Source organism: Ascidiella aspersa, chromosome 3 (assembly GCF_963924565.1).
Source record: "Ascidiella aspersa chromosome 3, kaAscAspe10.2, whole genome shotgun sequence".
Classification (NCBI taxonomy): Eukaryota; Metazoa; Chordata; class Ascidiacea; order Phlebobranchia; family Ascidiidae; genus Ascidiella; species Ascidiella aspersa.
This window is the reverse complement of record NC_139449.1, coordinates 2,480,140-2,503,801: the sequence shown is the minus strand read 5'-3', so window position 1 is coordinate 2,503,801 and position 23,662 is coordinate 2,480,140. Positions and strand designations below refer to the sequence as shown.

General features: G+C 37.0%; 2 protein-coding genes across 2 annotated transcripts in view; one reads left to right on the top strand and one right to left on the bottom strand.

Moving 5' to 3' along the window:
- Window positions 1–385: 385 nt before the first annotated feature.
- On the top strand, window positions 386–6,924 carry LOC146158081 (wee1-like protein kinase 1-A). The gene is made up of 11 exons (XM_083383755.1): window positions 386–526; window positions 967–1,762; window positions 2,032–2,083; window positions 2,157–2,326; window positions 2,866–2,987; window positions 3,419–3,565; window positions 3,819–3,914; window positions 4,199–4,281; window positions 4,847–5,017; window positions 6,188–6,333; window positions 6,682–6,924. The coding sequence occupies exons 1-11, from the start codon at window positions 430–432 to the stop codon at window positions 6,896–6,898; spliced, it is 2,097 nt and encodes a 698-aa protein (XP_083239881.1). The 5' UTR covers window positions 386–429; the 3' UTR covers window positions 6,899–6,924.
- A 1,245-nt stretch (window positions 6,925–8,169) lies between these two features.
- LOC146158079 (uncharacterized) overlaps window positions 8,170–23,662 on the bottom strand; it is a 104,863-nt gene continuing 89,370 nt past the window's right edge. Inside the window, exons 77-88 of the mRNA XM_083383750.1 lie at window positions 22,674–22,892; window positions 20,684–20,914; window positions 19,153–19,378; window positions 17,955–18,082; window positions 16,423–16,609; window positions 15,272–15,419; window positions 14,555–14,746; window positions 13,633–13,847; window positions 10,385–10,560; window positions 9,520–9,657; window positions 9,110–9,266; window positions 8,170–8,586 (exon numbers count right to left, since the gene is read on the bottom strand). Coding sequence (XP_083239876.1) covers window positions 8,360–8,586; window positions 9,110–9,266; window positions 9,520–9,657; window positions 10,385–10,560; window positions 13,633–13,847; window positions 14,555–14,746; window positions 15,272–15,419; window positions 16,423–16,609; window positions 17,955–18,082; window positions 19,153–19,378; window positions 20,684–20,914; window positions 22,674–22,892 — 2,244 coding nt within the window. The 3' untranslated portion in view covers window positions 8,170–8,359. The remainder of the gene's footprint in view (window positions 8,587–9,109; window positions 9,267–9,519; window positions 9,658–10,384; window positions 10,561–13,632; window positions 13,848–14,554; window positions 14,747–15,271; window positions 15,420–16,422; window positions 16,610–17,954; window positions 18,083–19,152; window positions 19,379–20,683; window positions 20,915–22,673; window positions 22,893–23,662) is intronic.

Below are 23,662 nucleotides of genomic sequence, written 5' to 3'. Positions count from 1 at the left end.
ATCTTGTGAAAAAACAAAACATTTTTTAAATGCAATTTGATAAATAAACGAACAGAAACAGAATTTAGTTTATAATAAGCAGTTATGAAACATATTCAGTTCTTTAGAAGTAATAAATGCCATTGAAATGCACATTTGAAAACAAGCCAACTTAACTAGAAGCTAAGAGAAATGTATAAAAATTTTCTCTTAGCTTCTAGTTAAGTTGGCTTGTTTTCAAATGTAATAATATTTAAGGATGACAGCACTGCTCTTAAAAAACACAAAATTCTGCATTTGATATGCAGTTAATTGCTGTTTTGCCCCAGCAAGCATATTTATATACTTTGCTGATTTTTTTTTCAAACTGTTTTATTACACCCTAACTGTTAATGTGTTATTTTAGATTGACCTTACTATTATTATTATTAACAAACTTTGCAAGAAAACATGGACTTTGTTGGGTCGCAACATTGCTCATCACCAACACTTGGCAAAATAAAAGTTGCGCTGAACTTTAGCGATGATTCTATGGGAGAAGACAGTGGTAAGAAATTACAATTTGCATTTGATGTTATTGGTGTTTCAGCACTGCTCTGTTAATTATTAAGTTTTTGAAAGATTAGTTTTTAATCATTTTTGTTATTACCCTTTAGTAAAGTTATAAGAAGTTTAAATAAGTTGCAAAACTGGTAAATGTGCCTATGAAATGTTGCTTTTAAATTGACATTTTTGCCAGTAATGAATTTTTTGGATTCCTAAAACATAAAATATTTAAACCCTTGTTATTTGTAGTTTATTCCACAAGTTTTACCAGTTTGCAAACTAGTCAATGATTTAAGTTTTTTGGTAAATCATAATTAAAAAGAATTCTACTTAACACACTGAATATACAAAAAGCAGCTAAGTTTTTTTATATGGGAACTTGTTGCTTTTTGATGTACAGTAGTTTTTCAATTTTTTTGCTAATTTTAACCCCATTTTCAGATGCGGGTGATATGTTTGACGTAAACAGCAGCTGGAAAAAGCAGGCCTACTGCCAGTCTCCGCTAAAAAGGAAATTATTTTCGAGGAAAAACACCCAGGCTGGAACAAACGCGTCTGTTTTTGAGGATAGAAGCAATCACGACTTCGGCAACGAAAAGTACCAGAAAGTGGCCCACCTTCCGTTTCAGCGATACACAGGCCGTCGCGACTCTGGCTGTTCGGAATACGCAGAGAACATGTCGTCGCCGGTGAAACCACAACATCGTGACCCGAACAATATGACCGGCATTAGTAGCGGAGATGAAAACTGCACGGATAGCTGTTTTTCATCGCCTGTCAAAGTCCTTTTTGCAGCACAACACAGCCCTCTCCCAAAACACAAGACCTACGGTTACATGGCCACTTCCCCCGGCTCCTCATCCGGTATTTCCTGCTCGTCGCCGGTCCGAAGCCCCCCAGAGACCCCACCCCACACCCGAAAGCTCCGTGCCCTTACCCTGTTCGATACGCCACGCACCCCTAAAACTCTGATGAGAAAGCTGCAGCCGAATCAAGTGGCAAGCGATGCAACATCGAATGACGAGCAGTGCGAAGAGAAAACGACCCCGCCTAGCCCAGTTGGTTTGTGCAAACGACGAAGCCGATTGGGTCTTGCTCATTCCGAGTCCAGGTCTGTTTTTTCCAACAAGGGTAAATCGGATGTAACAAGTGCTGTTTCTTCCCGTCAAGTCAACATTAACCCATTCACGCCGGATAACAGAACGAACTCGGCAAAACGCACACGAGTCCCTTCCAGGTTTGTATTTGATTTATGACATAAGCTAGTGCTGCTTTTTATAATCCTATAAAAATGCTAAAAATTTTAAAATTAATTAAAAATGCTATTTGAACAAATGCAAATTTTAACTTTATTTTGCCATGGCTGCTGTGCCCAATAGTATCTAATTATCTGCCAGTTTCATTTATAAAACTAACTAACATGCTGTGTTCAAATTATGTGTGCAATGCCTATTGCTTTATACAGTGCTCACTATCAAAACATTAATAAATATTTTTAAAATTTAGAAATGGTGAAAGCATTGATTTCCTTGATGCAAAAGATGAAAGACCATCTAAGGTAAGTACATTATTAAGCAATTCACACAATCACTTGAAACTCAGTTTACAAATGCATTTTTTATCTGTTACAGAGGATACACCTCAAGGAAAATAACATATCGAGATACGCCCAAGAGTTCCATGAAGTTTGCAAAATCGGCGATGGAGAATTTGGATCTGTGTACAAGTGTGTAAATCGACTTGACGGCTGCACTTACGCCATCAAACGATCCAAGAAACCACTCGCTGGATCAATCGACGAGTAAGTCAGGATGATTTCCAGCTTTTTAATGAGGGATTAGCCGTTTTATTGGGGTAAACACCATAAGAGATTAAGTAGCTAAGGAAAACAGGCCACTGTAATTGGCATCTTCAATTCAAGGCAATTTTACACATCTGGTTATTTAATAGCTCCTTACATTTACAGCTGTTACTACTTCAATTTATTTTGCGATTAAGACATAGTAAATATATCTAAACCCATACAGAAGTAGGTAACATTTTGTGAACGTTTTAAATAAATATTAAGATAACGGTTGGAGGTTGTAGTTAGACGTAAAATGAATATCGAAGCCCAAACAGAAGTAGGTAACATTTTGTAAATGTTTTAAATGAATCTTAAGATAACGGTTGGAGGTTGTAGTTAGATGTAAAATGAATATCGAAGCCCAAACAGAAGTAGGTAGCTTTTTAAACGCTTCAAATATCTCTCTAACATTCAAGATTTTGTGCTCGAGCTATGATATTCTTACTATAGTTTAAATGATGAATTCTAATTTGAAATTGTTTTTGTTTGTTCAGGGCAAATGCAATCCGCGAAGTGTGTGCCCACGCTGTTCTTGGTAAACACAGACACGTTGTGCGATACTATTCCGCATGGGCTGAGGATGACCACATGGTGATACAAAATGAATATTGCAATGGTAAATAAAGCTATATAAATACAATTTTTCACTTGTACTATGCTTAGATCCTGCCTTAACTGTAATAATTAGGAAACAAGCAATTTTTTTATACTGATTTTTTCCAGTCTATCTGTGTTTGTAGCTGGTAAGTTTCCATTGCAACCGAAGTTGTAAAAATTGTAAGTTGTGTCATTATTAATGGATCATTTTTTTTTAATATTTAATGCAACTTAGGTAGCAAACCCTACATTGAGACTCTGCACTGCATTAAAAATTATATTTTTTTCTAAAGGGGACAGTCCAATAAAACTAAACTTACAAACATTGTCAAGTTTTATAATTATAAACTGATGCCTTCATTTTTAATGTAAGCCAAGTACTAAACCCCACGGACTACATTAACACTTTGTTTTGTGCATTGCTTTCATATAATTCTTTTTCTTATAAAGGTGGCAGTCTTGCTGACACTCTGACTGAAAATCGCAAAAGTGGAAGTCACATGAGCGAAAAAGACGCCCAAAACATTCTGCTTCAAATCGCGAAAGGACTTAAATACATCCACTCGCAAAACCTTGTGCACCTGGACATTAAGCCTGGTAGGTTTAAAATGTGTTTCTGTATTTAGAATGGTGTTTTTACTACTGAAAACAGCCACTTCATCATATTTAGCTTGACACATTGTACGTTTAAAGAGAGCTGATAGTGAATTCCCAGTTACAGTAACTACATAAAAAGCGGTGTTTTGAAATAAGATGCCAACTTCAATTCATCACTGTTTGAAAACTTCATAAGAAAGTGTTAATTGGTTTGAAATAGGATTCAGAATTAAATCAATCCCTTTTCTTGCAGGTAACATTTTTATTTGCAAAGAGAAGAAATCGGTGGAAATAAGTCCCGAAAACAAACCCAACAGCCCTGGCGAAGAAGAAATCCTATTTAAAATCGGTAAGTTGATCAAGTAGTTATCAATTTAAACATGAAAGTTTAAATGGCTTTAATATTTGGAGTGGTGCTTATAGTAAATTATTATTGTTGTTCGATTCATAAAAAAGGCCTTGTGAAGAGAGTAATTGTTCAAACCTAAAATACAATATTTTTGTAAAAAAATACCTTTATGTAAACGAATAAGCTATATCAGTGACAGTTTATAGTTATAGTATAAACATTACCCTTAAAAGCTGAAGCCTGAAAATCCAAGTTGTGTTAAATTTCCTATATTTTTGTTTTAGGTGATCTTGGTCACGTAACTTGCATCGAAGACCCACAAGTTGAAGAAGGTGACTGCAGATACCTCGCCAAAGAAGTGTTACAGGTAAATTTGGATAATTTTTTTTGGAAATGTACAAAAATTAAAGCATTAACCCATAAAAATATATTAATCAGTTTTCACACTTTCCCGAAAGATAAGCAATCCTATAAATGTGAATTGATTTTGGGCACTTTAAACCATATTTGCTTATAAATTGACTTATGGTATTAATAAATAACAACCAGTGGATATCATAGGACTCAAATAATTCAAGTACTGCTTAGTTTGATTTAAATACCCCCCAAAAACACAGCTGCTGGGCTTTTTCTTAATGTAATCACTTGTATTCTGAAAAACCAATCAAAATCTTCGATAAAGAATAGATTATATCCTTTCAGTCAAAAATAAGTTAATTTCCCGTAATTATGACGGCTTAATTTCGCCTAATATTTACGATACAGCTGTTTTCTGCAATAGCTGAATTATAGACTGTATCATTTCAGTCAAAACTGAAAGCAATCTCCCGTAATTACGACGGTTTAAATTTCGCCTAATGCCCAATAAACCGCCATCACAGCTGTTATCACCACCGCTTGACACTAAAAAAACTTGCCTTTGTGCTTTATAGGAGGATTACTCCCATCTTCCAAAAGCCGATATCTTTGCTCTTGGCGTTACCCTCTTCGAAATGGCCAGCGGTGAAATTCTGCCAAAGAACGGACCCGAATGGCATAAAATGAGAGACGGCCATCTGCCAACGCTGGAACATTGCTCCAAAGAGTTCAACGATTTGCTCAAGGTGTGTAGGACTTCGCTAAATGGAATACGTTAGTTTAATATGGATTTTTTATTGGTTTTGTTGTGCTGGAAAATTGTGCAGAATAGGCCGTAATAGTAGCGTCTTTATTGAGAATATCAAAGCTTTTACAGAAGTCGGTATCATTTCGAATGTTTGTTTATTTATTTTACAACATGGTGACCGACATTCAAAATGTTACCTATTGTGTACAGACTTTGCTATCCTTACTTGTTTAAATTGATAAAGGAACATTTAAGCCACATTGTCGGAACTAACCGACTAATAGTATTTAAATAACGACTTTAGACCAGTTTTTGACGTTATGATCATTCCCACCACATTAAATGGTCCATAATAGCGTTGTATTAAATTAGACCTAAATGTATATTTTACTTCACAAAGCCTTTTTAATCCGGTGATTTATGTATGGCTCGTGCTAATGTCTTGTGCCCTACTTTAAGGATTATGCCTTACCCGTTAAGTTCACATAATACACATTTATTTCTAGACTGAAAGTGTATATTAATCGCAAAAGCTCCTCTGGTAATTATTATTGTTGTCTGAAATGTTGGCGACCTATTCAAATCGCCTTCAGGGTTAATAGGTCGCCCAACGTTGGGAGAACAATTAGAATTATCGGAGAAGCTGTTTTGCTTATTATTAGGCTTGGTAGTTTCGCAACAGTATTTAAAAAACCTGTTTCCATGATTAAAATGACTGAACGGAAAAAAAACGTAACAAATAGCAATCAAATTGTTTTAAGTGTAAAACTTATTTCAAACCAAAGTCATTTAAAAACATTACAAAATTGTACGTTATTATTATCTACTATCCCAAGCCTAAATCGCATTTTTCAACATAAATTTCATTAAAAAACTTACCATTCTATAACCGAGACATGAATTGTAGATTGTTAATTACAAAGGCTTAACCTAAATTCTTTGCAACCGGCGTTAGAAAAATCGACAAGATTTTCTTGTTTACCCACGTTATTACTATCTACTATCCCAAGTCGATTTTTTGACCTTAGCAAAGCATTTTTTATATGATGATAAATAACCAAATTAAAAAAAAATGCTTACTAAAAACACAAGTCATTTGAAAACGTTACAAAACTGTCAAACACGTTTTTTACCATCCCAAGTCTAAACCATATTCGTTTCACCCCAGAGCCTGGTCAACCCTTCCCCCGCCGACCGACCCTGTGCCAGCCAGCTTCTACAACACCCGTTGCTCTCCGCAAACTGCAAGAAGAGCAAGCAGCAACTTCAGAAGGAACTCAACGAGCAAAAGTTTCAAATCCAGATTTTGACCAGGTAAGCTGCGTGCTAAATAACGTAAACTTAGGCTGCTAGTTAAAGCTTTCAGTTTAATTTTCTTGCTCAAAATAAATAAATTAAAAATCTCAGATCAGGGTTTTCAAAACTGGGGCCTATGGGCCGTTTTTGGGGGCTTTCCATAAAAGCAATCAAAATCGTTAAAATTAAAAATGACCTAAACTGTAAAACTATTTTGATTAATTTACTAACTCTGATTTTATAAATCAGGGGTCCGTGGTTAATAAAGAACCCCTAGCCTAGAAAAAATATGTAAAATGGCCTAAACTGTGCAAATATTTTACACCACGCAGTTAGTATAAAATCGTTTATTTTTAAAACCAACAGGGAACTTGAAAACGCCCGAAAGACCTCGCAAGAAAACGGCGTCGAATCCAGCATTGTGACGTCAGCAGCAGCAACAATGGGCTTCGGCGCGCGGCGAGGGGGTCTGGGGGTGTCGGGGGCCAGCAGGAAGCACTCGAGCTCGATGCGAGGGGGCAAAACGTCACGTCTTGTGGGGAAGAAATGCGGCAGAAGCATGAGCCTCAACATGAACTTCTGAAAGTTCTCGGAATATTCGAGAAAAAGCTAAAAAAAAGTCGGCGCCGGAATGGGGAGAGAGTGTCGAGCTGCCGGTTTCCGTCCGCGTTCGTCGATGAATGAGGGAGGTTTCGACAGAGAGTGAAAAGAAACTGATTAAACCGACCAACAACGTATTAACTTTTGTTGAAAAATGTTTTTTATGAACCTTCGCTTAAAAATGAGTTAGGGAACGTAAAAGGTTAAAAATCACACTCGAAAAATGTTGGCCAGAAGGTCACAAAGTCACAGGAAAAGAAACAAGTCTCAGAGTTTCTAGGCTAAGTTTTCAACATCAAAAATTCACAATAACAGCCATTTCGTGCCAAATAATCCTCCAACGCTTCCTTTTACATATTTGCTTTGCAATCATGACGCCGCCTTAAATTCGCGTAACGCTGCTGCCATCGATGTTGTCATTTTTCGCGTGTTTTCGCTAACCAATGTTCCAGCCCAGAGCGCCGTTTTACCAGATCTTGTTGTTGTTCTTGCTACGTTCGTGTTTTGCTGCCGTTGTTGCCTGCTAAGCTTGTACCGCCGTTTTTTTTGCCCGGAATTTCATTGTGGTTTCATTCATTCTCGCTACTTTTTTTTTTCTTTTACTTTTTTTACGATTTGCGCGTCAAAAATGCACCGCGACGCACGAAAATAATAAAAGACAAAAACGTTTTAGTTTGGCTTCTACTTGTAAGTTCAGAAACATTTCCGGATTTCTAGGACTGATGAATTTAAGAACATAACACATTAACAAACAAAGCGGTTTCGAATTTTTCATGTACCCAGAAATCCAAATCAAACTGTTTCCCTTTCCCTTCATCTTTGAGAATCACCAATAATAATAGCTGTTTAAAAAGAAATGAATTTCGCAAAATTGCAAAGTTTAAAACACCCAAAGGCACATCTTGGCCTTTACGACTACACGATCATAGCAGTAACAATATAATGAGAGATAGAATGTAAAAGAAGTATCACAACGAGCTAGTGGAAGGGTAATACACTTTAACTATAAGCGAAGAAAATGTGAGGTGAAAGCATGATAATCGGTATTTTAAGACCAAAGTACCGTTTGAGGAAAAAAAAAGTTGAAAACCAAGCTAATTTCAACAATCCCCTATTTTAAGTGCAAAAAATCTGCTAAAAGTTTGACATTTTCATTTTAAGAATAAATCTCAAATAAATAAAGAATCGTTCGTGACTAAAAATCAGAGTGTAAAAAAAAATGTTTTTAGTGTTGGACAAATGTTATCGTTTTCCCGAGACAAACCTTTTTAGGACATCTTGTGTCGAGCAAATTACAGGGCGAAAATAAGATTTCCTGTTATAATTTTTTTCTGGTCAAGACTAACATCAGTTTCCAAACACGAAAAACGAAAAAGTATCATCGGAAAAAGCACGAATGTACTCATTAACAAAAGTCTATCAAGTTCTTTTCGAATGCTCGTTTTCACTCATTAACAGCTACGGCCGCGATATTGTCGGGACAGTCCCTTGGTGCTATACAGCGCCCCTGGTGTTCGACCTTGCCGGCCGGGCAGGCGCAGCCGGACACGCAGGGCTGGTAGCACTGGGCCTCGATCACCTGGGGGGGCAGGTTTCGGTTGGCGCACGTGCGTTTGCAGGGGGAACCACACTCGTCGAAAACGTAGCCTTTGTCGAGCGGGCAGCGGATTTCTGCAAGAAACCAAAAGGTACTTAAAAAAGGGACGAGATAAGAACAACATCCACGTTTGAATAAAACACAGTTTGAAATAAAACCAAAATTTAATAATACCTATTTCATTCGGATTAAGAATCGATTTTGTTTCAATTGGTTTAGTTGAAAACGTACAACTGAGTTTAGCTATAGTGCTTGTTGTGTTTTGCTGTTGCTGTAAAGCTAACCAGTAAGTCAGTTGTAATGATGAAGAGTAGTTTATCCAACATTCAGTTTGTGGTTCAACCAATTGCCAAAAGCAACAATAATTTATTTGACGAAGAAGAAAAGTTTCAAGAAAAACTTGTTCAGCTTTTCGGAAAACATACATTTTCTTGTAACTGTATAAACAGGTCTAATAAATCTGATATCTGGTCATTTGAAGCGTGTAGCGCACATGAATTAAAAGAAGGACATTTTCCTCAAAACGACAAACTAATACATTGATAATAAAAAAATTCACTGCATAATCAAGTAAAAACATTTAACTTTGGCACTCACGGCACATATGCGCTGTCCGCCATTGAACAACCACGCCAGATCTTCTGCACTGAGCTGCGTAAGCCTCAACAGCGTTGCACACGCAGAACTGGTCGTTCTGTCCACAAGCGCACGCGTCGTACACACAAGAAGCAAAGTACATGCCAGGACTCACAACCTGGAAGGTACAATTGGTTAAAGAAAGCCCTTAAAGCTGCAGGTAACGTTTAAAGTTTTTGCCTTGGCCTATGATTTTGAGTTAACAGCATTTAAAAATAACTTAAGTTTTGACGGTACAAAAGACTAATTTTTTAAGGTGGATAAACATTAATTTTTTTATATGAAGAAAAAAAACATAGTATTATCAAAAAGCAGTTTGGTCAACAGTAAAATTTCAAGTTTGATAATTTTTAAAGATTTTTTTTACTAACCTGATGACAAGCGGAGAATGTTTGGCTGGTGATGACCTTGCAGGCCTTGTTGGCCATTTTGCGCTGTGCATAGGTCACCGCCTGACAGGGGTCATAGGCCACGGCGTCCGGGCAGCGGCCAGAGGTCGGGTCACGAACCTAAACAAATAAGCACTCATAACAATGTTAGATCGCGCTCCAGGGCAAATAATGGAACAGGGATGCTTGTGACGTAACTGCAGCTGTTTAATGTTTAGTTAGTGGAAAATCTCCACTGAACGAATCAGGACTAGGTGAGATTCGAAGCGGGAACCGTGGGAATTTGCAGTTTGTGTTTACAAAGACTGTGTCCTTTTGTATTTTTTCTGTAGCCTTTTTCTTTTTAGCGGATTTCTTTTTGATTCGATTAAATCCGCCTCTAATGCGGATGCGGAATACAATTGTTGGTTGTTATTGAAACAATACATGTGCATCTCTTTTTGCTAGCTTCTCATAAAATTAATATTTTTTTTATACTTTAAAAAGGTCGACTTTTTAGATGAGAACACTTTTGGAATTAGGTTAATTTTTTTAAATAATTACAATGTTAAATCAAGGTTGACGGTTAATTTTTTTAGAAAAGATTTTTAGAAAGCTCTCTCACCTACCAAAGGGTTTTTTTTTTAATAAGGCTCATTTTTAAATATTGTAGGATTTAAAAACTTTGCTTTTTATCAGGTTTTAGGATTTAAAAAAAGTTTTCTTATTTTTATTTAGTTGTATATTTAAAAATGTTATTTTTTTAAGGGTTAATTTTTTACCAAGGTTGTTTTTTGGTTGATCTTTTTCGACGGTTGTTTTATGAATAAGGCTTATTTTTTAATGTTTGGCAAGTTCTCTCAGTCACCTTCCAGTCGTTGCCGAACGCTAGGTCGCTGGTCGCAATGTGCGTGCTCCTCAACCGGAGGTCGTCCTGTGGGAAGTTGTTGAAGTTGCCGCACAAACCGCAAGTTCGTCGCTTGTAAGAACCGGGGACGCTCACTTCCAGCCGACTCTGCTGCGCGTTCCAAGAAACGTACACTCCTGAACGCACACAATAGCTTAGGTAAAACAATATATTACACATATACAAAAAGAAAAATATATATATAATGGCAAACTATAAAAATATGTATAAAAAAACAAAAAAAATAAAAACTATAATGACTCAGACTAAATATATATATATATATAAACTAAAAAAAGATACAACGACCTAGCAAAAATAAATGGTTTTTAAAAAATGACCTTTTCTAAAAAACTCATGGAAACCAGTGTTTTTGACGACGCTGAATTATCTTGCAAAATGGCGTCACGCAAACTATAAGAGCTTATTGAGTGCTTTTTCCATGATTGCTACATTAGATCACCGAACCATGTGTTTTTGATGTATTTTGCGAAAGTTTCATCAGTGATTTTTACATGGTCGCCACACAATCTTTATAAAAAAAATTGAAGACGTTTCAAACTTTTTAAAGATAATTTAAAGGTGTTGAAAGATTAAAATTTGATCATTTGACGATTGAATAGAATTTGAAATAAATAGTATAAATGCCATGGCTAACATATAAAAATACATTTTAAATTACTTTTCAATACGCAAACAAATTTAAAGACATTAATAATCTTTTCGCTACACCATCGACGGTTTCTAGCGAGGCGCGAAACGGAATTGGAATGAAATCATTTCCCTAATCCTTCTGTCCTACAAACAGACAATTGTTAATCCTTGGATGGCACCGCCCACTGTTTGACAACGTGAGAAATGCGACCCACAGACACAGCACGACGCTTCAAACCTTTGTTGTTGCCGGTAAAACGAAAGTCGCGCGACTTTCTGATCAGAGGAATACGTCCAAGCGTATTAGTTGCTAGTTATTAATGAAAGACACACACAAACATATGTGTTTAATAACATCTGTGATCTAGCCCCTCGGAAGTTGCTTTATGACCAACGATTACGGCTTCCGTATCAATAGTACACCGAAAAGCCATCGCAGACTCGCCGAATCTGTCGATCTATGATGCAAGCAGAGCAAGCCAGAAAAACAACTGGCCTGCAGTGAGGTTCGAACTCACGACCTTTTTCTGGCTTGCTCTGCTTGCATCATAGATCGACAGATTCGGCGAGTCTGCGATGGCTTTTCGGTGTACTATTGATACGGAAGCCGTAATCGTTGGTCATAAAGCAACTTCCGAGGGGCTAGATCACAGATGTTATTAAACACATATGTTTGTGTGTGTCTTTCATTGATTGATACGGACTGATGATCCCCCAGTGTGAAGTTGCTTGTACTAACAAAATGTGCAAGTATTGGCGCATGGTTGTTTCTCGACTCGCTCCTCTCTGAGCCTGCATAGCTCAATTGGTAGAGCGACGGTCCCGGCTTGACCGGAGGTCGTGAGTTCGAACCTCACTGCAGGCCAGTTGTTTTTCTGGCTTGCTCTGCTTGCATCATAGATCGACAGATTCGGCGAGTCTGCGATGGCTTTTCGGTGTACTAATTGCTAGTTATTAGTAAGAGTTTGCGGTATTTTGCGCATTAAAGGATGTAACCAAACACTGTTCTAGGTGTAGGTGTGCTTTGCGAAAGTTTTATCAGTGATTTTTACAGGGTTGCCGCTATATTTATGAAAAAAAAATTTAAAGACATTAAAGATTTTTCAAAGGCCATTTATAGGTTGTCAAATATCTAAAATTGGATATAATTCGAAAAAAACAACAGCATATTTGTCAAAACAATAATATATAGTTAAAAAACTTTTTTACAACAGCACTTTTTCACACATCACTTAAGCTGTACACAAAATAAATTCAGACTATTCAAAAACGTTTAAAAAACAGAAGGATTTTTTAAGACTTTTTAACGCAAAAAGTTATTTCAGAGACATTGAAAGATGCAAATACTTTGTGTGAGCCAACAATTTTACCCTTCCAAATTAAACGCTAATATATATATTTTTCAAACAGTATAAGGCGAACCTGTGACCATAACATACTATTAACAGCGGTGTATAGCTTGAACGCTTATTTCGCTGATACAAAATTGAAACTGGCCTACTTTTAAAAATAAAAAAAACTTCATATATTTTTAATTACCTATAAAGTTACATGCTGCAAAAAAATTATGAAAAAGCAACAAGAAATATCCTAATTTTTATTCATTTGGCTAAAAGCTTTTGAAGAGTGCACTTTGCAACTAACCGACAAAAAGAGCATTTCCCTTTGCTGCCAAAATTAACTTCTAAAAGCTTTAACCTTCTAAAACCCAAAATTAACCTCATAGTGAAGCTGTAGGCAATTATTTTTGATAAGCGGCCGCATAGGAACATAAAATGTCTTGGTCAAAAAGAATATTAAACACGTAATACAAAGTGCGCATTCTTTAAAAAAGGTCTAAATAGCATTGTTAAGACAAGCTGGTAGAAGTAGAAGTGTCTTGCGAGCGTAACTTATTCAATATAATATTCTAAAATGAAGAAGGAAATACGTAAACTCTTATTTTTGCCTAAAAACCTTTTATGGAAAGTAAGTAGAGGGTAAACTGGCTTAGCACGATTTGTTTAATAGCGGTTCGGATGAATTTGTTAGGGCGACTTGCAGTTTGCCCAGGTCTGTCATGTCGGGCATGAAATTACCCAAAACTAAAAAACGCACATTTTTTACGGCCTTTAAACATACAGTAAAATAAATAGGGGATATTTTTGACCTATATTATAGAAAAAACAATAAAATCATGGCCTATTTTTTACATGGGAGACTACACTTTTTTGCTCATACAAAGCATCTCACTTCACGTTTCGAAATAAAACAGAACTCACCTCGTAGTAGAAATATAAACACCCATGCTTATGTAGGTGTCATTTTGTTTCGAATAAATTTTATTCATTTGCAAAATGGCCTTTAGAGCATATAATGGTTGGAGGTTGTACTAAGAAAAACAAAGCCCATACAGAAGTAAGTAGCATTTTTAATGTTAAATAGATAAAAAAGTTCACCAAATGCTACCAACTTCTGTATGGGCGTCGATATTCTTACTACAACCTATAACCAATATGCTTCAAAATAACTAACCTCATCGGTCAAGTAAAAGACCCAGAACAAAAAACGCTTACCGATCTCGGAGTTTACAATCAGGTGGTTTCCGGAGCGATGAATCAGCAGCTGTGGTTTGACGAGGAAGGGAAGGTGTTTGATGTACGTCCCGTTGATGGAGACCCGGTACTGCTTGTCCAGCACCACTCTACTGCCAGCCACGTTTATAAACACCTCATCCGTCCAGGAAACGCCACCGAAAGAACCGCCGTGGTCCGTGTTCTTTACCTCGATTCTGCAAAGTTTTTGAAGGTGTTTTAATTGTTTTTTGTGTTTCTGTATTTCAGTTTTAGTTGGTATGTAAGTAACAAAGAACCATGTACAACTTGGGATGTGAGTGGTACGTGTTTGTAAGTGAGAGACTGAGAATAAGTCTCTCACTTACAATAAGCACCGGTCTTTCTTCTATCGCCCAATATTCTTAAATAAGTAGCAGTGAGTGAGTAAGTTAGTATGATTTCGTGACTAAGAATCAACAATTGCGTGTGAGTGATAATAAGCTAGTGTGACTACAAATAAAATAAGTGAGTTTGAGAGACTAAGAATAAGGCAATTTACGCTTTAAAGATAGGCGACCAAACACTGTCCATTTGAAGCATTTTGCGACTTTTATCCGTAATTTTAACAAGGTTGCCACACAATTTTATGAACAAAATTTGAAAAGGTTTAAAGACTTTTTAAAGACAATTTATAGATTTTCAATAGAACTAAAATTAAATCGCTCAAAATGTTTTAATTTTAATTTGAAAACAAAAGAGTATAAATGACATGATAAAAAGTGTGAGAGACTAAGAATAAGTAAGTTTGACTGAGAATGCGAAAATGAGTAAGTTTAAGTGCAAATAAGTGAGTGTCGGTGTGATTAAGTAAGGGTGAAAATGATTAGGAATGAGTAAGTGTAAATGAGTGTAAGTAAGTGTCCTACAAGCATCCAGCACTTACCTGAAGTCTTGATGCATGCAATCTGCGGCCAGCACGTATTTGCACTTGCCCTGAAAGTGGATCATCCTTCCATCGAAAGTCCTGTAATGAGGGTCGCCGAACGCCACGCATTGGCCAGGCCTGGGTCTGCATTGAGGACAACACTCGCCAGGCATCACTGTTGCTACTTGGTCGGAGTTGCACATCAGCATTCTGCAAACAGGCGTTTGTTGAAAGGTAAGATTGTCCTTTATAATAATGTAAGCTTATTCCGATAACGACACCCGATATTTTGAGCAAAAGTGAGTGTACGTTTTTTGCCTTTCGCTATTGCTCCATTTTTCGTTTTTGCGCGCGCATAATGGCGCGACGCATTGTATAGGAACAATCACCAATTAGGCGTGGTAGTGCGCGCCTCTCACGTAAAGAATGCATTTAGCTTCTAGCCTTTAGGGCCAGTTTACTTCCTATATAAAGCTTTTGTTTTGCGGTGCATGGTGCAGTCATCACCAGCATCCTTACTGAAGACACTATACACGCCAGACATCAAACTTTGAAAACCTGCACTGATTTCTCTACTGTTTTGATTTGTACCGTGCTAAAATTGTACGTTCGCTATTGTCCTTGTAGACGCAAGCAATAATAGAAAGAAGTGCCGAGTATTGCAAAGCTTGATTTCTACAGTGAGGATGTTTGATACTTGAAATTTTGTTCCGATCTCAAGCCACAACCCCATACCTGCATCTTTTAGTGACGCAGTTCACCTTCCCAGCGAAGCAATGACAAGTTGTGCATTTATCGACCAACCAGCGGCGCCGTGGCGACACCACGTGGCCTTCGTACACGCAGTCGGCGTCCGGGTCGACGCATTCTTCACAACACTTGCCTGAATCACAAGTAAATTGGTTAAGTAAGACCTTCAGAAGTGAAGTAATTGCACGACGAATTTATAAACTGGACGCACTCTTCTGCACTTGCCTAAATCAGAAGAACAGTAATTGGTTAAAATTTAGAATAAATCTTTTGCGGCACTCTGACTAAAATAATATTTGCTCCCCTCTGAGCCTGTTTAGCTCAGTTGGTCTCGGTATGACCGAGGTCGTGAGTTCGAACCTTACCACAGACTGTTGCTTCCCTCTGAGCTTGTGTAGTTCAGTATTATACTGACATATGATGAAACACTACCGGCCTTAATTCACACTCGATAACGATGACAGCTCTACGTCATAAAACCTCAGGCATATGTCTACATTAGTTTCAAGTTGATTGATTCGTAACTAAAACCCCCATTCAAATAATTTGTCAAAGTACGATCGCATGATCCGGCAGACAGCGGTTTTCGGGTTGTTTCTCCACTTGTTTCCACCTTAGTATAGCTTAGTCTTTTTATTTTTTATTCACATCGCTTTTTTCACAGTTTCAAACGCGCTTTTTATTTTGCTAAACTAACGATTGAATATCAAAGCCCATACAGAAGTACAGGTGGCCTTTGTGAACGTTTTAAATAAATCCTAGACATAGCTATTCGTCAAGTAAGAGTTAACAATGACGTGATTACACAGTTAATATAGAAACTAGATAACGTGTCCTAAAACTACAATCTTGGGTTTATACCAAAAAATATACTTTCATGCACTTTTCTTTCGCTTTTGCCAGGTTCAGTGGATTTCCGGTCATTTTTTTTTACCAAAAAAAAATTTCAAAACTAACGCCCAGGGCAAAATAAAGGGTAACAACAGAAATAAAACAGGCCATTCAACATCTCAAAAAATACTGTGCAGTTTACAAACGGCAACCGACCTTAATCTTCCACTTATATCTCATAACTAACTCCCAGGAAAAAATAATTATCTAAAAGTTAGTTTAATAAGTTGCCACCAGCTGCTTACCTGCTTGTTTATAGGGAACCTTGTCGCGTCCACACGTGAGCGTCACGCATTGCTGCTCCTCACATCGGGTGGTTCCCCTATCGCAGGAACACGATCGGCACTCATCTACTGACCAAGTGTCGCCACTCGCCACCTGTTTGTTCTTCAGTGGTAGGTGGCATGTGTCGCACACAGCACAACAAGAACCCTGTATTTAAAATAGAGGTTGTACGATTTCATAAAACTTGTCTCCTTAGAACCAGCTTGGGGGTAAATATTATTCCTACACCAAATAAGGTAATTTTAAAAACACCTACGATTTATTTACAAAATACTATTCGTTTAAAAGGCCCGTTTACACTACAGCTGCACTGAGCGGAGCTGAACTGCACTGGGCGTGAAATTGTTTTCACTACAGCTGTAGTGAGCTGCGCTGGGCGTAAAAATCGCGACAAAACGTAACGTTTTCTATAGCTGCACTGGGCTTGAGTTTAGCAAAGCGTGAAAATCGCTCCAAAGCGTATTTTTTTCAGCTGCACGGGGCTTGAGTTTAGCAAAGCGTAACTTTAAGCTAGCTGCAGCTGCTGCACGGGTTTAGCAAAAGCGTTAAACTTGAGTTTAGCAAAGCGTTAAACGCTCGCCACAATAGAATTTAAATGCAAATTACGCTTTGCTCAGCTCAGTGCAGCTGTAGTGTAAACGGGCCTAAAATGGTAAAATGGTTGTGCCACAATAACACACAAGAGCTCTGCGGTTAATAAAAACTAGTAAATCCGGTCCTATACTGGGGTATTTTTTAGTGTGTAGAAATTTATTAACTGGGTTCATATCCTAATTATAAATAAATGTTATTAAAAGAGAAACAACGTCAGTTATTTTTCTCTAGAGTAAGGCCGTGTAGTTTTGGTGGTGCACACTATAGCCATAGAGTTGGAATCATGTTAGCCCAGGGTTTTGCAACCTTTTTTCGCGAAGACTGATTATGTAATTATTTGGCGTCCCAATGCTTTTATCTTAACTTTTAAGTCCAAAAACGTATGACTTTACCATCAACACGGACCAATGTCTTCTTATTCCATCCACAATTTTGCATAAGTTTAAAGTATGGAGAAATCTTACTCAGAACCAATCGTAATAAATAAAGCATGTTAACTAATGTAGTCGGTGACTCAACCACTTTTGCTACGCGACCAATTGGTTGAGAGAAACAATTAAAAAAAATTTAACATAACTGAACAATTTAAACACGTTTGCTGTTGCTAAAAAAATTATTATCTTTGATTAAATAGTCTAACAAAATAAAGTTAAAAAATAAAAAATAAAGTTTGGGAATAATTGAAATAAACAACACTTTGCGGGTCACAAATAATATCCAGTGTTTGGGTTATAAAAAAAACGGTTTTAACCTCTATTTTAGGCCCTTATTAAAGAACAGGAGAATATCATACGTTGTATTCTTTTTTATATTTTGGGTTCAAATATTTCCCTTTTAAGTTAAGATTAACAGGATAAAACCTAAAAAATTACTTTAAAAATGTAAGGTGTTGTTGTACCTTGGGCGTGTATTGAACTGAGGTTGGGCAGCTCAGTACGGGACAAACCAGCGGCGCACAAATCCACGTGTTGTTGACGTTACACTCGCAGCTGAAACATGGGTCGTCAGATGGGTTGATCTCTTGGCCTGCAAATAAAAAAAAATTGGTAAAACATATCACTACCATTGGAATGTAAAGAACATTGTCGAAAAAGACAAAAACATCTTCCAGAATGTTATTGTTAACAGTTTTTTCTTCTATGTATAAAAGTTAAAACGCAACTATTTTAGGATTTTGCTTTATTGTTATTAAACGAAGCAACTGCGCATAACAAATCGCAAATGTAGAAAAATAAAAATCGAAATAAATTTACAGATATAACTAGGCAAGGAAATCTTTTTTTATTGTTTTTTTATCTGTTCTTACACTGTTTCATCACAAATAATATCATAAAAAGGTTGTTCAGCGTACATTGGTGTTACGAGACTTTTTTATAACCACGCCGTTTTCCAAACATTTTCAAAGTTGCTTTGTTTTCTAAACATTTTAACAAAAAAACTCATAGCACAACCAAATTGAACCCCATCAGCGTTCAAAACAAAGCATTTTACTCAAGTTCCAGTCAAATAATAATTAGAGCAAGTCAACTTAAAAATCAAATGTTATCCTACTAAAATTGGTAAATAGCGGAATAAAAGCAATAACTCAACTAAAAAACAACACAAAACGCAACTTATAGCAAGCTTATCGTTTAACTTGTACAAATTGAGATAAAGTAAAAAAAATGCTGCCCTTCATTTTAAGTCCTTAGTCCAAAAAGACCGAAGTCAAGTCATTTTGTTCAAAATTCTTAAGTCATGTCAGCTAAAAAAAAGTGACCAACTTGCACTTAAGTAAATTCAATGACTTATGTCGGGTCATTGACTTAAATTATTAGAACACTGCCATTTACCCGCAAAATTTTAGCATCTATCTCCAGATTTTATTCACCCTTGTCTCATGATATAATAAAGTTATCTCGTCTAAATATAACAGCACAAAATGACTTCGGTTGTTTCGCAAGCTATCTTCCCTTTCTGACGGTTCACCCTTATTCACCCCTTATGATTGGTTAACCCCTGAAAAATTGTTGATTAAGAAGCACGGACTTAAACCATTAGAACACTGCCATTTACCCGTAAACCCTTCTAGCAAAACACTTAAAAATCCCTCTTACCAGCAATAGTCGATCGGCAGTTTCCATAGGAACATTCACTGGCGCAGTAGGGACAACAGGAACCCGGGGCCGGCTGGCGGACGCAGGACCGGGGACAGTCGGCCAGGGAGGGGCAGGGGGCCCGGGTGCAGGCCAGCCCCCTGGAACCATCTGAGGCCACCACGCATTGGCACTTTTCACACGGGTCCATAGGGTTCGGCTCGAAAGGAACTCCAACCTCGTGAGTCTGTTTTTAAATCAAAACAAGCGATTGTGACGTCATACAGATGGATGTGCGGTGAATGGATGACAGGGTTTTGGCTTGTTGTGGTTTTAAAATATTTTAAAGACGTTTTTTTATACATTAGGTTACTCAATAGTTTGCTGGCTATTTATTTTGTTTTGTTAAAAAACATATTCCAATTTTTTTTTTTAAAGTGGGTAGTGGAAGATTTATAAATAGTGCTCTATTACCTTCGATTTTAACTAAAAGGTTGTTTTGGATCGCAGTTCTGAGCTTGATTTTGGTTTGTGGTAAGTGCCATTTTTAACAATGTTTTTTCTACATTTTATACTGGTCCATGTCGCCATTATGTTTCGAAATTTTCTTGACTCTTCTTTTTGTTATACAAAAACGTAATTCAACAGTGGAGTTTGCACACTTAAGAAATTAGGTGATGTAGCTTGAAAATGAATGTCAACATCAAAAAGGTCAAGTAAATCGTCATTATCTTCATGGAGACGTTAACTGATGTTGATATTAAGTAATAAAACTGTGTAGCGAAACGTCTTTAATACGATGATGTCTATTAACAAGACATCAAAATAAGGATGTCCGTTACTTGATTATATGCTGGGACAAAGAAGTCCGATGTCAATTGACGTTATTACTCTGCTCAAACAAGCTAAACTAACGAAATAGAAACGATCAAAAATTTTTTTTAAAAGGTCAACATGCCACATTTACCTTAGCGTTAAAAAGTTAAAACTTGAGTTACCACATGTTATTAAACGACCATTTTTTTGATACTTAGCTTGTAAAGTGCACCGCTTCCAACAAAATGAGTCTAATACTTTCGAGGAGAGATTTAAACTGCTTTAAATCGCAAATCATGGAACAATTTAGTATCGGCCGTTGCTACTACATGGTATCGGGTATCAGTCCGGCCCGACTTTATCGGTCGAGTACCGGTGTTAGATTGTGGCACCAGGGATTTCTGTGATTTGACTTAGAGTTGACTTTCTCTAATAATGACGTGACTTTAACCACCTTGCAAATTGCAATATTTTCCATTGATTTCCTCTCCTTTGAACAATCTATATGCCCAGTACTGCCTTTTTTCCCACTTAAACACAGGCTTTGTAAGTCAGTAACTTTTTCAGAACGTCATATTAGTGATTTCAAATATTATGTGATTGAATATGTGTGGAAACAACAACAAGTTTTTTTTGGATCAGAGTCTCCCAGTTACAAGCATTCAGTCATACTGGCAATAACTGTAGCAACTATTTTAATCTACACACAACCAAAACAGCAGCTTTTTGTACTTACCCGACCCCTTAGGTTACATCCAACGCACACAGGACAACATTGGCCAGGTACGGGGGCAGTGAAGTGGCAAGCTGACACGCAAGTGACACGTCGGCAGGTGACAATGCCGTGCTGGCACTGGCAGGTGACACACGGCTCGTCTGGCAGGTGCCACTGCTGACCGTCAAGGTACAACTTGCCATCGGCTGAACAGCTCATACATTCAGGACAGCATAAACCATCTGGAACCGCCTGCATGGAGATTATTAAGCGTTAGTTAAGTCTATATAACAGGGGTGGCCAAAACGCGGCTCGCGAGCCGCATGCGGCTCTTGACCAAGCTTTATGCGGCTCTTGCGTTCATGCTGCACTTATGATATCTTGGAATGTGTCAATTTTGTTTGGTAAAGTTATTTTTATTTGCCGGTTTAGGCTGTTTCCCTTAAGGCCATGTTTTGTTAGTAACACTTTTAAAACATGATATGCCCAAAAAGTATGATTTTTGCACTAATGATTTTCAGGTTATTTATTTAAATCATCTTGATAAATGACATTATATTGATAAATGTGCATTATTTTCAATTTTCAACGAATGCCCCGAGTCTCCTAAATTAAATATTTGTCTATTTAACCGAATAAAGGCACTCTTTTTCACGTTTCATGCGGGCGCTTTGTGGAAGTGAGCAATCAGTAGAGTGATATTCTTTCGATGTGTTGATTTGGCTCTTTGCGGTTAACCAAGTAAGGAATGCGGCTCTTGTTGTCTGACTGGTTGGCCACCCCTGCTATATAAGGTAATGCGGAAAAATGTAACCTCAGTGAGATTCAAACTGACAAAAAATGAAACGTTTGTAAACTCGTCCAGTGATAAGCAATAAACTAAATAATAAATAACAAAAACGCAACATAAGCCAAGCTAATTCTTTTGAGTGCCAAAATTGATTGATAAACACAAGGCAATTAAAACATTTAAAATGTAAACATTTTTTTTGTTTTAAAGGTTCCGGACAACATAAACCACCTGGAACCACCTGGATGGAGATCATTAGGCGTTAGTTAAGAACATTGGAATTTTTTTAATTCTTAACGATATAGGACAAATTTTGACCAAAATCTTTCACGGTTTGATTGTATTTAGTAAAGATTAATACTTCAAGAACATGGTTCAACGTTAGTTCAGAATAGTGGCAATTTTTTATTCATTGATGTTTTCATTTTGTTGTTAAGCTTAAAGCGACATTTCGAGAACAGAGTTTGCCACACACTTTTATGAAACAAATTGACATTCAATGACTTTAGAAAATGTTTAGGTTTTTAAAAGACCTAGAATTTTTGTTTTTATATTACCTAAAAATTGACGTTTAACTTAATTCGTAAAACATAACAACGTAAAAAATGCCATGGTCAACATATTACCAAATTGTTTAATGGTTGGTTTTCCTACGACACTTTCTAAACGCATGCCGTAAGCTTTACATAAAATATCCAAAGAGAAAACAAGGATTTTAACAGAGTTTTTATTAATTGAATCAATTCAAAAACGTTTGTCAACCCTAAAACAACCTTCGGAAATTACTTTTAAGTAAATGGTGCCACTTGACTATAGGGGCGTTTAAAATAGCTAAATTTTGTCAATAAATTTTTCGAAAAAGTATTCGGATTATTTCATATATTTATACAGGGCTGCTGTATGTTTCTTAATTTAGGATTTCTCTATACTTTAACATCTGAGTTTTTAAAAACAGCAGTTATCATTAGTAATAAATTTTCTTATATTTAACTTATTTGGTCGTGTTTATAATGTTTTAAGTTCAATCAGATAGACCATGGCAAAAAATAGTGAAAATCTCAGACTAGTATGAATTAAAAGTGATACAACATAGGTTACAAAAACTAAAGCCGGTTCTTCACCAATGACTTACAATCAACCTCTAATAATTACATCAACACTCATGTAATGACGTCACCAGACCTCAAATGACGTCACCAGACCTCAAATGACGTCACGCACCTGTTTTCTGGCGGGGCAGGGGAGGGGTCGGCATGCCTTGGTGACGCAACGTACGTTGCCCTTCTTGCAAACGCACTCATGGCAACCGTCGGGCCGGAACATCTTCCCGTGGTCGCGGGTTCGATTCCCGTAGAAGCAGTGGTGGCAGGTCGGACAGCATTGGTCGAGCGAAGGTACAGGGTGACTGCAGCTGTTTGTACATGTAGCCTCACTGCAACGCTGTAAAGTGTGTGTTGTAGCAGTGTGTTGTCAACAAGATAATCTAATATAAGAGCCGTGAAGAAGTTTGCAGAAGAACAAATTAAACTTTAAGTTTAAAAAAATCACAGTGTTGGCAATTTTACAAAGGAAAAGTTGGTTAGACGTAAAATATGTTTCATTATAAAGAGGTTTCTTCCGTCATTGTTTATTCTGTGCCGACGTTTCGATAACCTATCCAGGTAATCTTCTTCAGGGCATTTAACTTATACTCTTGCAGAAAGGTATATATACAGTGAAGAAAACGACGAAAAAAACAAGGTGGCAAAAACCGAGGCGAAAAAAGGAAACAAGGCGTGAATAACGAGTATTTATGTTGAAAATCGTTCAAAATGATACCTGCTTCTGTATGGGCTTTGATATTCTTATTACGTCTTACTACAACCTCCAACCATTATGCTCCAAAAGTTGGTTAGATCAGTGCTTGTCAACCCATGGGCCGCAACCAAAAGTTAGGTCGCATTTTGATTTGGTTAGAATGCCGACTGCAGTAGATCATATGGTTAGATTTATTAAGATCGGTTCTGATCGAGATTTCTTCAAAATTTGAGAGAATTGAGGCAAAAATGAAGACATGGCTCATAATGACTATATTCGAACTGATTATAACAATTTATTTTGTTTTGATTAGTTACAAGAAGTTCAGTAAAAAGAATTGGTTTGTCAAAGTTTCGCTGCAATATTTTCTTACGCTTAGTATTTTAAGTCTCCAAGAAAAAGAATTGAGAAAC

Bases quoted from the DNA above. Each gene is read 5' to 3' on its own strand.
- LOC146158081 (XM_083383755.1), top strand. From the start codon at position 430: ATGGACTTTGTTGGGTCGCAACATTGCTCATCACCAACACTTGGCAAA. The intron at 2,084-2,156 runs GTAAGTACATTA...TATCTGTTACAG, and splicing joins AAGATGAAAGACCATCTAAG to AGGATACACCTCAAGGAAAA. The intron at 2,327-2,865 runs GTAAGTCAGGAT...TTGTTTGTTCAG, and splicing joins CTCGCTGGATCAATCGACGA to GGCAAATGCAATCCGCGAAG.